We start from the raw sequence: 11,929 nt of genomic DNA, 5'->3' as shown, positions 1-11,929 counted from the left end.
GCAGCTGCGCGAGAGGGAGATGCCTGCGTGCTTCCGGGTTTACCGGATCTTTTTTTTCTGCAGTTTTCTTGAAGATCACTCCGCGACACACACAACGCAGCGCTGTCGTTCAGGCAGCAGATGATGCGCTGTCAGCCACTGACTTGTCATTCCCACTCGCCGTCACTCACCGCTGTCATCAAATGGACTCATGCTAGCCACAAGTTCTGACTGAGCTCTATTGTCATGAAACGCATATACTGCGATGAGTTTCTCTCTCTTTCATACAAGCGTATAACGAGGAGCGCAAACAATGTGTTTTGTGTGTGGAAGTGCTTAGCAATTAGACTCGCATAACGAACAATTTAATAAAACGACACGTCCTGGGCAAACATCCACAACATGACGGTAAACCCAGGGAGTTCTTTCAGAACAGGGCAGAATGCTTCAGGAAACAGTGCTTCGACAGTGGAAAAGTAAGTCATCTAGCAAGGCATTGTTTTTTTTAATAACAGGTGATTATAAGCAGTAATAAGGGAGTACTAACTAACTCTCATAGTAGTAGATGTTTCTCTTTCAAACAATCCCCTGGCCTTGTACACAGCTAATAGCTAACATTCGCAAAAGCAAGCTAGCTACTGATAGTGCAACCCTAGTAACAGTACAGATGAATATGAAAAATGATCTGGCCTACTGTACATCTTACTGTAGAAATTATTGTTGAAAACTAGTCTAGGTTGGAACTGTTGCTGTTAAAATACAATAATAATTGTTATTCTTAACTGGAATAAACTGACTGAAGCAAGATGCTTTTTGAGGCAAACACACTTACACAGTTCTGGGTTGCTCATCTACAGTAGGAAGCTGTCTCCTGCCTGACTGAGAAAGCAGTAGATGTTCTGGTCCAGTTTGGCACCACATACCTATGTGAGTCAGGGTTCTCAACTCTGACATACTTAAAAAACATGTACAGAAACAGTTTCAAGGCTGAGCATGACCTCAGTGTTGCACTGTCAAAAACAGAGCCCAGAATAGACATGCTCTCATTAGGACTGTGTGGGGGTTTTCTGGTCTACAGATGTGATCAATCAATTTATTCCAATTCAGAATAAAAAAAATATGTATTGTATTTTAAGAGCAACAGTTCCAACCTAGACAGATATGTAAGTGTTTTTAATGGAGGAAAATAAATATTAATACATATTTGTATGGATATTTAATTTCATTGTTATTTGTTTTTGTCTATATTGCATTTGTTTTAGGCATAAGGGCAATGACATGTACCGATGTTTATGTATAGTTGCATATTTTCATGAGCTTGGGTCCCAGGAAAACACAGAATTTCTCATTTGGATCCCAGGCTGAAAACGTTTAAGAACTCTTGCTTTAGGGACAGGCAGAAATGTATGCAATTACTGTATTTCCCTTAGGAAATGGGGGAGGGTCATGCTTTTTCAATTTCAGTCAGGGGGAGGGTTTAGTGTTTTTTTGTTTATTCCAGGGGAGGGTCATATAATTTGTAATTGATTAAATGTCAGTATTTGTCACCATGTTGGAATGTACGTATAGAATTACCATCTAACTTCTGTGTACAACCCTACTCTCTCTCTCTCTCTTTTCTTTATCTCTCTCTCTCCCTCATTTTCAAATTAAGGGGCTCCATTGGCATGGGAATCATATGTTTACATTGCCAAAGAAAGTGAAATAGATAATAAACTAATGGGAAATAAACAATAAAAAAAATGAACAGTAAACATTACACTCACAAAAGTTCCAAAAGAAAGAAGGAATAGCAAATGTCATATTATGTCTAAAAACAGTGTTGTTATGATGTGCAAATAGGTAAAGTACAAAAGGGAAACATAAAAATAGGTTGTATTTACAATGGTGATTGTTCTTCACTGGTTGGCCTTTTCTGGTGGCAACAGGTCACACATCTTTCTGCTGTGATGACACACTGTGGTATTTCACCTAAAAGATATGTGAGTTTATCAAAATTGTATTTGTTTTCTAATTTATTTGTGGGTCTGTTTAATCTGAGGGAAATATGTGTCATAATATGGTCATACATTTGGCAGGATGTTAGGAAGTGCAACTCAGTTTCCACCTCATTTTTGTGGGCATTGCACATAGCCTGTCTTCTCTTGAGAGCCACGTCTGCTTTCGGCAGCTTTTCTCAATAGCAAGGCTATGCTCACTGTGTCTGTACATAGTCAAAGATTTCCTTAATTTTGGGTCAGTCACAGAGGTTAGGTATTCTGCCACTGTGTACTCTCTGTTTAGGACCTAATAGCTTCTAGTTTGCGCTCTTTTTTTCTTCTTCATCCCCTGAAGATTTCTCCAGCAGTTCACTTAATCCTCGCTCTTCAACCCCATTACTCCTCAAATCTAATAACAATCGCTCCCTTTCCCTCACATATTTCTGGAAATGATCACACCTCCCAGTCAGATGTTTCCCCACCAATTTCAATGTACTATTGAGCCTTGTGTGTCCCAGTCTCAGCCTTGTGACTACACTTTCCTCCCTTCTCTCTCGGCCTGAGGACCTGTCTGCCCCCACCTTTTCCTGGATCTTATACAGGGGTCTTCCTTTTCTCTCCTTTTTCCACAACTCTTGCCATTTGTTTTTAACCACTGTCCCCTTGGCTTCTGCTTTAAGGATTGACAATTCCATCTCAACATTACACACGTGCTGATTGCCTAGTCACTTTTACATATTACCACAATTACCTAAACTACCTTGTATCCTTGCACATTGACTCGGTACCGGTACTCCTTGTACCTTGCCTCGTTATTGTTATTTTATTGTGTTACTATATTCCTTTGAACATTTTTTTCTTACTTTTTAACTCTGCGTTGTTGGGAAAGGGCTCGGCAGTATGTGCTTGTGATGAATCTTAAACTTAATCCACAGTTATTTTTTGGAAACTATTGATCCTCTGTGGCTAAATGATGCTCTCTGGTGTATTTTGAACATTGAGAGTGAGCTCCTGTGGTTGAATAAATAAAAATATATATGTAAAAAAACATACCCCCCCAATCTGGATATTGTCACGTCTACTCCCAGCCATATGAATGATGCACTGAAATTAGATACTCTCGTGGGGATCACTATGGTAGCTAGCTATGTCTATTCTCAAACAAGAACGAACAAGCAAGCCCCTATCTAAGAAGCGTGTCCGACTGATCGAGCATTCTACTCAATGTTTCGTCAATGAGAGCTGATTTCTTCAAAACGTTAATTACGGTGGCTTGGAAATACAATGACATTGCAAAAGGAGGCAAATAATTAGTAAGAAAACCTTTTGTCATCATTTTGACGTTCGCCAGATTGATTGTAGATATGCAGCATAACGTTAGCTAGCTCGCTAAGATTGAGGGAATATCACCAAATCTTAGCTAACTGTCGTTAGCATTTTTGATGAACTTGTAGCTAATGACAACATTGCCATCCATTTGACGACATGATAATGATGTCAAAGTTGTTTCCTACAAAACATTTGCTTACTTTCGCAATGTCATATTTCCAGGCCACTATAGTGTTACTTAGACAAAATAGTCGTTAGTCTCCATCCATCGCGACTTTTGTGCACGTCTATGGCACCGATGGCGGAGGGAGGCTTGGAGAACATTCATAACAATGACATGACGCGACCCACTGTCTGAGGTGCAACCTATGAATAAGCAACATTTGTTTTACATTTGTCTATTTTTCCCAGCTCTCAGACTCTATGTGCGTGTCTCTCTGTCGGTGTCACGTCCTGACCAGTAAAAGAGGTTATTTGTTATTGTAGTTTGGTCAGGACGTGGCAGGGGTGTGTTTGTTTTGTGTTGTCGGGGTTTTTGGGTTATGTTCTATGTTTTGTTTTCTATTATTTCTATGTCTAGTTTATTGTTTTGACCTTCAATTGGAGGCAGCTGTTCCTCGTTGCCTCTAATTGAAGGTCCTATTTAGTAGGGGTGTTTTTTGGTCTAATCCTTACGACACTCGTAACAGAACTACCCACCACCAACGGACCAAGCAGCAGAGGAAGGAGCAGCAGCAGAGTTATAAGGAGTTTTGGACTTGGGAGCAGATACTAGTGGGAGAAGGACCACGGAGGAAGGCTGGAGAGGACAGAGAACGCTATGCTGGGACACGGCTGGCAAGGAAGCCTGAGAGGCACCCCCAATAATATTTTTTTGGGGGGCACACGGGTAGTTTGGCTGGGCCAAGGGTGAGCCCTAAGCCAACTCCCCGTGTTTATTATGGGGAGCGTGTGGAGTGGAGAGCGCCAGTGTATGCGGAAGTGCGCACGATCTCACCCATGCACACGCACAGTCCGGTGCGAGCGATCCCAGCCCCTCGCAAGTGCCGTGCTAGAGTGGGCATCCAGCCTGGAAGGAGGATGCCTGCGCAGCACATCTGGTCACCAGTGCGCCTCCTAGGCCCAGGCTACCCTACGCCTGCTCTACGCACGGCAGCCATCAGGCCTCTGCACAGCCCAGTTCGCCCTGTGCCAGCACTCCGCTCGTGCAGGGCTACTATTACCATCCAGCCAGGACGGGTTGTGCAGGAGGTGCGCTCGAGACCTCCACGTCCTGACCAGTAAAATAGGTTATTTGTTATTGTAGTTTGGTCAGGACGTGGCAGGGGTGTGTTTGTGTTGTCGGGGTTTTTGGGTTGTTCTATGTTCTATTTTTTCTATTTCTATGTCTAGTTTATTGTTTTGACCTTCAATTGGAGGCAGCTGTTCCTCGTTGCCTCTAATTGAAGGTCCTATTTAGTAGGGGTGTTTTTTCTATGGGATTTGTGGGTAGTTGTTTCCTGTTTAGTGTTTGTTGCACCTGACAGGACTGTTTCTCGTCGATGTTTGTTGTTTTGTTAAGTGTTTACGTTTTCCTTCATTAAAGAAGATGAGTATTCACGTACCCGCTGCATTTTGGTATAATCCTTACGACACCCGTTACAGTCGGTCTGTCTTGTAGTTCCAGATGTAGCTGGAGGAGTGGTGGTGGCCACTGGAAGGCAACTTTAATACTGGAGCAAATGTAGGAGCTCATCATCATGAAATTCATCTACAACAGCTGATACAAGTATTTATATGTGTTAGGTACTACTACAGTGGTAGCAGGTGAACCCTCCTTTAATAATCATATTTCATGAATATACAGGGTCCATTGTGACACAAGACAACAATCCAGACTAAAAATTTACCAAAGGTCAGATCATAATGAATTCTAGTATTATATGAACAGAGTCGAACTGATCCCAGATCAGCAGTCCTACTCTGATGGTGAATTCTCTCTTTCCGATCATCCTTTCCATAATTTCAGAATGTCACCAGGTGTGGAGGTGTAACCAGGGTGTAGTGATGTAGTAAATTAATGTCACCGGGTGTGGAGGTGTAACCAGGGTGTAGTGATGTAGTAAATGAATGTCACCAGGTGTGGAGGTGTAACCAGGGTGTGGTGATGTAGTAAATTAATGTCATCAGGTGTGGAGGTGTAACCAGGGTGTAGTGATGTAGTAAATTAATGTCACCAGGTGTGGAGGTGTAACCAGGGTGTAGTGATGTAGTAAATTAATGTCACCAGGTGTGGAGGTGTAACCAGGGTGTAGTGATGTAGTACATGAATGTCACCAGGTGTGGAGGTGTAACCAGGGTGTGGTGATGTAGTAAATTAATGTCACCAGGTGTGGAGGTGTAACCAGGGTGTAGTGATGTAGTAAATGAATGTCACCAGGTGTGGAGGTGTAACCAGGGTGTAGTGATGTAGTAAATTAATGTCACCAGGTGTGGAGGTGTAACCAGGGTGTAGTGATGTAGTAAATTAATGTCACCATGTGTGGAGGTGTAACCAGGGTGTAGTGATGTAGTAAATTAATGTCACCAGGTGTGGAGGTGTAACCAGGGTGTAGTGATGTAGTAAATGAATGTCACCAGGTGTAGAGGTGTAACCAGGGTGTAGTGATGTAGTAAATTAATGTGACCAGGTGTGGAGGTGTAACCAGGGTGTAGTGATGTAGTAAATTAATGTCACCAGGTGTGGAGGTATAACCAGGGTGTAGTGATGTAGTAAATTAATGTCACCAGGTGTGGAGGTGTAAGCAGGGTGTAATTCTGCTGGAGCTTTAATTAATAAAATACTATGTGATCTTAACTCACCTGTCCATCGTCTGCTGTGTCCCTTGTGTCAGAGGTGGATTTGGAGGCCTTCCTGTTTTACACGTCAACAAATGAATGAATGAATGAATAATCAAGTTAATAAATTAAAATGATAATGTGAAATGACGGTCTTAGAAAGATTCTCACCTGAACCACATGAAGACAGAGAGACGGAGTATGATAATCTGTGATTCCTTCAGCTGAAGTCATAACTGAGGTCTGTTTCTCTAAAGGTTCAACAAAAAGGTGGATGATATGAATACACATGTTATCATATAGTGGAGCTTGAAATGAAATATCCTTGTATTTGAATCTCACATTTTTTACCTGTACTTGTTGACTTTCTCTCAGATATGTGATTCTCAGGGTGGAGTGACTCACTCTATCCGATAGTACTCTGAATGACCACCATTCTCAGGTTTCACACCAGACCATCTATAGGACCATGATGCTTTTATGACTGTATGACCTCTGGGATATGTGTAAGAACAGGACAGGTCCACTGTTGACCTCTTCACGGTACAGATAATCTGAGTAGTGTAAGTCACACTCCAGCCATCCTGCCCCAGTAAATCTGCAACACAATCACACATCAAAAGGATATTAAATTAGGCACAAACCTATTAGCTCACACAGACACAGTTTGTCAACACTTTGTTACCGTAGTTGCTGAGTTCAGTGTGAATAACAACCATGGAGAGGCATCAGGAGATGTATTGTTGTCGCTACCTTCTTGCCCTTTGTGCTTTTGTCTGTGCCCAATAATGTTTGTACCATGTTTTGTACCGCTGCCATGTTGTGTTGCTACCATGTTGTTGTCGTGTTGCTGCCTTGCTATGTTGTTGTCTTAGGTCTCTCTTTATGTAGTGTTGTGTTGTCTCTTGGCGTGATGTGTGTTTTGTCGTGTATATATATATATAAATCCCAGCCCCCGTCCCCGCAGGAGGCCTTTTAAAGGTTTGACTAAATGATTTCACCCTGAAAAGCTATAACCGAGTGATTATAAGATGAATGTACTAATGTGTGTGTGTCGGAAAAGTTGAAGCTTAATGATTTAGCAATGTAAGCAAGACATTCAAGGGAAAAGGGGAACTGTTACCAGACAGCAGACAACTTGTGACCACTGTGAAACTGATAACAGGAAGAAGGTCTCCCCACCCAGGAAGGGGAGAAACCTTTAGGCTTGCAGTAGATTATGTAACATGGGGCAGGATATGATAAGCAATGTATGAGATGGAGAAGACTTGTAAATAAGCATTGACAGTGTTAAAGAAGAGGGGCATTTGTAAGGGGTATGACATATGGTATGACCAAATGTCAGGTATAAAAGGCTGTGTCATTGTATGATATTCAGAGCTCTCGTAAATAAACATTCTGACCAATTGTAAGCTGGCTCTCCGTCTGCTTCATTCAACCAGAATCTTACACCCTCTGGGGGGCAGACTGAGTAGTTTCATTGAAGTTCGGTTTATGAACATTGGGAACAGAATTCCCATGACAGGTAGGCCGTCCTTGTAAATAAGAATTAGTTCTTAATAGACTTGCCTAGTTAAATAAAGGTTAAATAAAATAAACAAGAAATCAGTCAGAAGCAGTATGTTCACAGTTGCTGAGAGACGTGTGTAAACCACAGGCCTATGTATCTATTCCTGCTGTTCTCAAGCCTGTTGCTGCGTCTCCCTCCCTGCAGTCATAGAAACATAAAGAGAGACAACAAACACACTTTATAACTGGTGAATAACTACACCTGACAGTCTAATTAAGCAGGAAAAATAACTTATCCTAACAGATGTGTAGCACTGTAAGTAAAGTGTTTCTCTGTCGATTGTTTTGAACCTGTTTTATTCTCATGACTATAACACTGATGGTACTTCACATGACCTGCATACTCTGGGTCCTGGCTTAGATCTGTAGTAACTCCAGACTCCCATTTGTTGAACCAGGATACTTCTGTGACGTTATTCCTGCTGGGATGTCTATACGTGCAGGTAATGTCCACTGTTGACCCCTTCAAGGCACATATACTCCTCTTGGTGTAAGTCACATTCAAACAGCTCTGACCATAAACACCTGAAACTAAATGTATCTGATCAAATCCTCAAACAATAATGAGATGATTTTCAAGTGTTTTAGATGTATTGGACTGATTCATGTAACATGAATGAAATATATAGACACACAGTGCAAACAGAAAGTATTCAGAACCCTTGACTTTTTCCACATTTTGTTACGTTACAGCCTTATTCTAAAATTAATTGTAGTGTTTTAAATCTGAACTTGAACTCAGCTGAATCACTCTCTCGCAGGTCTGTGATTCTCAGGGTGCAGTCCTTCTCTTTAGTCCCAAGGAACTCAGCACGACCTGCATACTCTGGCACTGAGCTCAGGATTTTAGGCACCTCATTACATTTCTCTTGGAGATAGCAGTTTGGTTTTGAGACTACATGATAACTTGGATGTTGATATATGCAGGGCAGTACCACTGTTGAGCCCTTCACAGCACAGATACTCTGATGGGTGTAAGTCACGTTGAAACAGTTCTGACCCAGAACACCTAAAACAGCAGAAAGCCCAATCATTTATTCAATTAGTTTCAATTATTATTGCACTCAACAAAAATATAAACCGAACAATTTCTAAAATTTTACTGAGTTACAGTTCATATAAAGAAATCAAGCAAATATTATAAATGAATTAGGCCCTAATCTATGGATTTCACATGACTGGGAATACAAATATGCATCTGTTGGTCACAGATACCTTAAGGTTGTCAGTGTCTGGTGTGACCACCATTTGCCTCATACAGTGCAACACATCTCCGTCACATAAGATAATCGATTTCATTTATTGATGTATTGAATACATCATGGAAATTACCAGCAGGGAATCAAAGTCAAACATAAATGAATCATTCCTTTATATCAGCAAGCTGGAGATGTTCCAACAAACTTAATGCACCATAGTACAGGTCCGTCAGGAGCTCTTTCGGGGAAGTTCTGTTAGTTCTCTTATACACTGCTTACACAGACAAGTTATATTTGCATGATTTACATTATTCATCATTAACGTTTGGTTCCTGCATGTAACTTATAGAACATATTCTGGACGTTCTGTCAAAATGTCTCAGGGGGTCATGACCGTCTCCCCCTCACATCTCTACCCAGCACCTACAGGAACCAATGATTGTATGAGACAAGATTTACAATTCAAAGCTCTCTCTTCAGACAACATTTCCCTCACACATGAATATACACCTACTAGTGGAGATATATTATTGTCCATTATTTAATGAAAAATAGGAGTTAATGAAATAAGATACAGCTCTGAACACCCCCACCACACACACAGCACTCCTACTCCAAAACGTTTGATACATATGGATCCAGAGCTGCATATTATGCTACACAGGTTACCATGGTAATCAGACTTAGTAAACTGTTAGAGAATGGGAGATGGATAACAGGTTTATTACCCACTTAAACTTTATTTAAGCATCTGGAACAGGTGGCAGAGAGGAGGGAGATGAAAGAAAACATGTTTGTGCTTCCTTGTGTTTTTTCAGTGACCCTGAATGAGCAAAGCTCTTTCCACATAGACAGGAGTAAGGTTTCTCTCCTGTGTGTATGCGTTGGTGTGTAGTCAGGGCAACTGATTGATTGAAGCGCTTCCCACACTGATCACAGCTATAAGGCTTCTCTCCTGAGTGTATGCGTTGGTGTCTAGTCAGGGCTCCTGAGTGATTGAAGCTCTTCCCACACTGATCACAGCTATAAGGCTTCTCTCCTGTGTGTATGCGTTGGTGTGTAGTCAGGGCTCCTGAATTATTGAAGCTCTTCCCACACTGATCACAGCTATAAGGCTTCTCTCCAGTGTGTATGCGTTGGTGTGTAGTCAGGGCTCCTGAGTGATTGAAGCTCTTCCCACACTGATCACAGCTATAAGGCTTCTCTCCTGTGTGTATGCGTTGGTGTGTAGTCAGGGCTCCTGAGTGATTGAAGCTCTTCCCACACTGATCACAGCTATAAGGCTTCTCTCCTGTGTGTATGCGTTGGTGTGTAGTCAGGGCTCCTGAATTATTGAAGCTCTTCCCACACTGATCACAGCTATAAGGTTTCTCTCCTGTGTGTATGCATTGGTGTCTCGTCAGGGCTCCTGAGCGATTGAAGCTCTTCCCACACTGATCACAGCTATAAGGCTTCTCTCCTGTGTGTATGCGTTGGTGTATAGTCAGGGGTCCAGAGTGATTGAATCTCTTCCCACACTGATCACAGCTATAAGGCTTCTCTCCTGTGTGTTTGTGTTTAGTCTGGGCTCCTGACTGATTTAAGTATTTCCCACAATCAAAGCAGGTATAAGGTCCCTCCCCTGAATTAATTCTCTGATGAGATGTTAAGGTTTTAGATGCATGCTCTAGAGTGTGAATTTGCTCATGAATTGTCAAGTCTTGTTTAGCAAAACTCTTCCCACAGTCACAGCAGCAGCGGTGAGGTTACTTCCCTATACCTCTATGCTGGTGTTTCTTGAGGTGTTCTGATCTGGAGAGACTCTTCTCTTTCTTGTCAGCATCATGATGTTGTTGAGGCTCCCCAGATGATAAGCCCCACCCTCTAAGAGAGCAACGATTAGAGATGTCCCCTGTGAATCAAAGACATTGAATAGTTAGGTTTTGCAAATATGGGTCCATAAACAGATGGGTCCTTCCATGAAATGAATGCCTTTTGCTTCCCTTTCATATTTTTCCAGTAGAAATTGTGAACCAGTATTACATTTTAAATCTGTTATTAAATCATATGAATAAAGACGTGCTAAAGTGACAAAATTTGGAATTTTGACAAGTCCCTCCATCAACCCTGTGTAACTTCTAGAACGATTTTAACCCAACTAATGTTAAGTTCATGTTCTATGTATCCCTATATTTCCGTTATTACGGGGCTATCACTCTGTCAAGAGTGCGCCTGCGTGGGAAGTCTTGTGGTTGATGGACCTAGCCTTGAGTGGAATGGCTACCTTGTAGTGTGTTCATACGGTATAGTAAACTTTGTTAAACTGGAAACTTGTCGTTGTGTCATTTCGAGTTAACATTGGTAGCAGAGGATGCGGCTATGGAACCCTGACCTGTTCACCGGACGTGCTACCTGTCCTAGACCTGTTGTTTTCAACTCTCTAGAGACAGCAGGAGCAGTAGAGATACTCTCAATGATCGGCTATGAAAAGCCAACCGACATCTATTCGAGGTGCTGACTTGTTGCACCCTCGACAACTACTGTGATTGTTATTATTTGACCATGCTGGTAATTTATGAACATTTGAACATCTTGGCCATGTACTGTTATAATCTCCACCCGGCCCAGCCAGAAGAGGACTGGCCACCCCTCATAGCCTGGTTCCTCTCTAGGTTTCTTCCTAGGTTTTGGCCTTTCTAGGGAGTTTTTCCTAGCCACCGTGCTTCTACACCTGCATTGCTTGCTGTTTGGGGTTTGAGGCTGGGTTTCTGTTCAGCACTTTGAGATTTCAGCTGATGTAAGAAGGGCTATATAAATAAAATTGATTTGATTTAATAACTACAATGTGCCACCTCGCTTTGACGAGAAGAGGTCGTACAAAAGTTAGAAAAATGAACTTGGAATCTGGACACGGGTTACTAATCTGGACGCGAAAAAGCAAGCACTTGCGGTGGAATTATCGCTCGAAGGAAGCGCGAGAGATACAGCACTGGAAATATCCGTTGAGGATTTGAACAATGATGATGGTATGGGAACTTTGATCAAGGCACTGGATTCTGTATTTCTTAAATTAGTCAT

At 41.9% G+C, this 11,929-nt stretch overlaps 1 protein-coding gene and 1 long non-coding RNA gene across 2 annotated transcripts; one reads left to right on the top strand and one right to left on the bottom strand.

The window, feature by feature from the left end:
• The first annotated feature begins 96 nt into the window (after positions 1-96).
• On the top strand, positions 97-7,516 carry LOC145862425 (uncharacterized). The gene is made up of 2 exons (XR_014381876.1): positions 97-455; positions 3,977-7,516. It is a non-coding gene; the product is annotated as an uncharacterized LOC145862425 (long non-coding RNA).
• A 1,569-nt stretch (positions 7,517-9,085) lies between these two features.
• LOC145864213 (uncharacterized) lies at positions 9,086-10,617 on the bottom strand (the record flags this gene model as incomplete). The annotated part of the gene is made up of 1 exon (XM_082969401.1): positions 9,086-10,617. A coding segment is annotated over one exon (1,002 nt), but the record flags the coding sequence as incomplete, so codon positions are not given.
• Between the last annotated feature and the right edge of the window lie 1,312 nt (positions 10,618-11,929).

This window comes from Salmo salar, chromosome 02 (genome assembly GCF_965601325.2).
Source record: "Salmo salar chromosome 02, fSalSal1, whole genome shotgun sequence".
NCBI classification, from domain to species: domain Eukaryota; kingdom Metazoa; phylum Chordata; class Actinopteri; order Salmoniformes; family Salmonidae; genus Salmo; species Salmo salar.
Note: the sequence above shows the minus strand (reverse complement) of the source record. Positions and strands in the feature narration are given on the sequence as shown.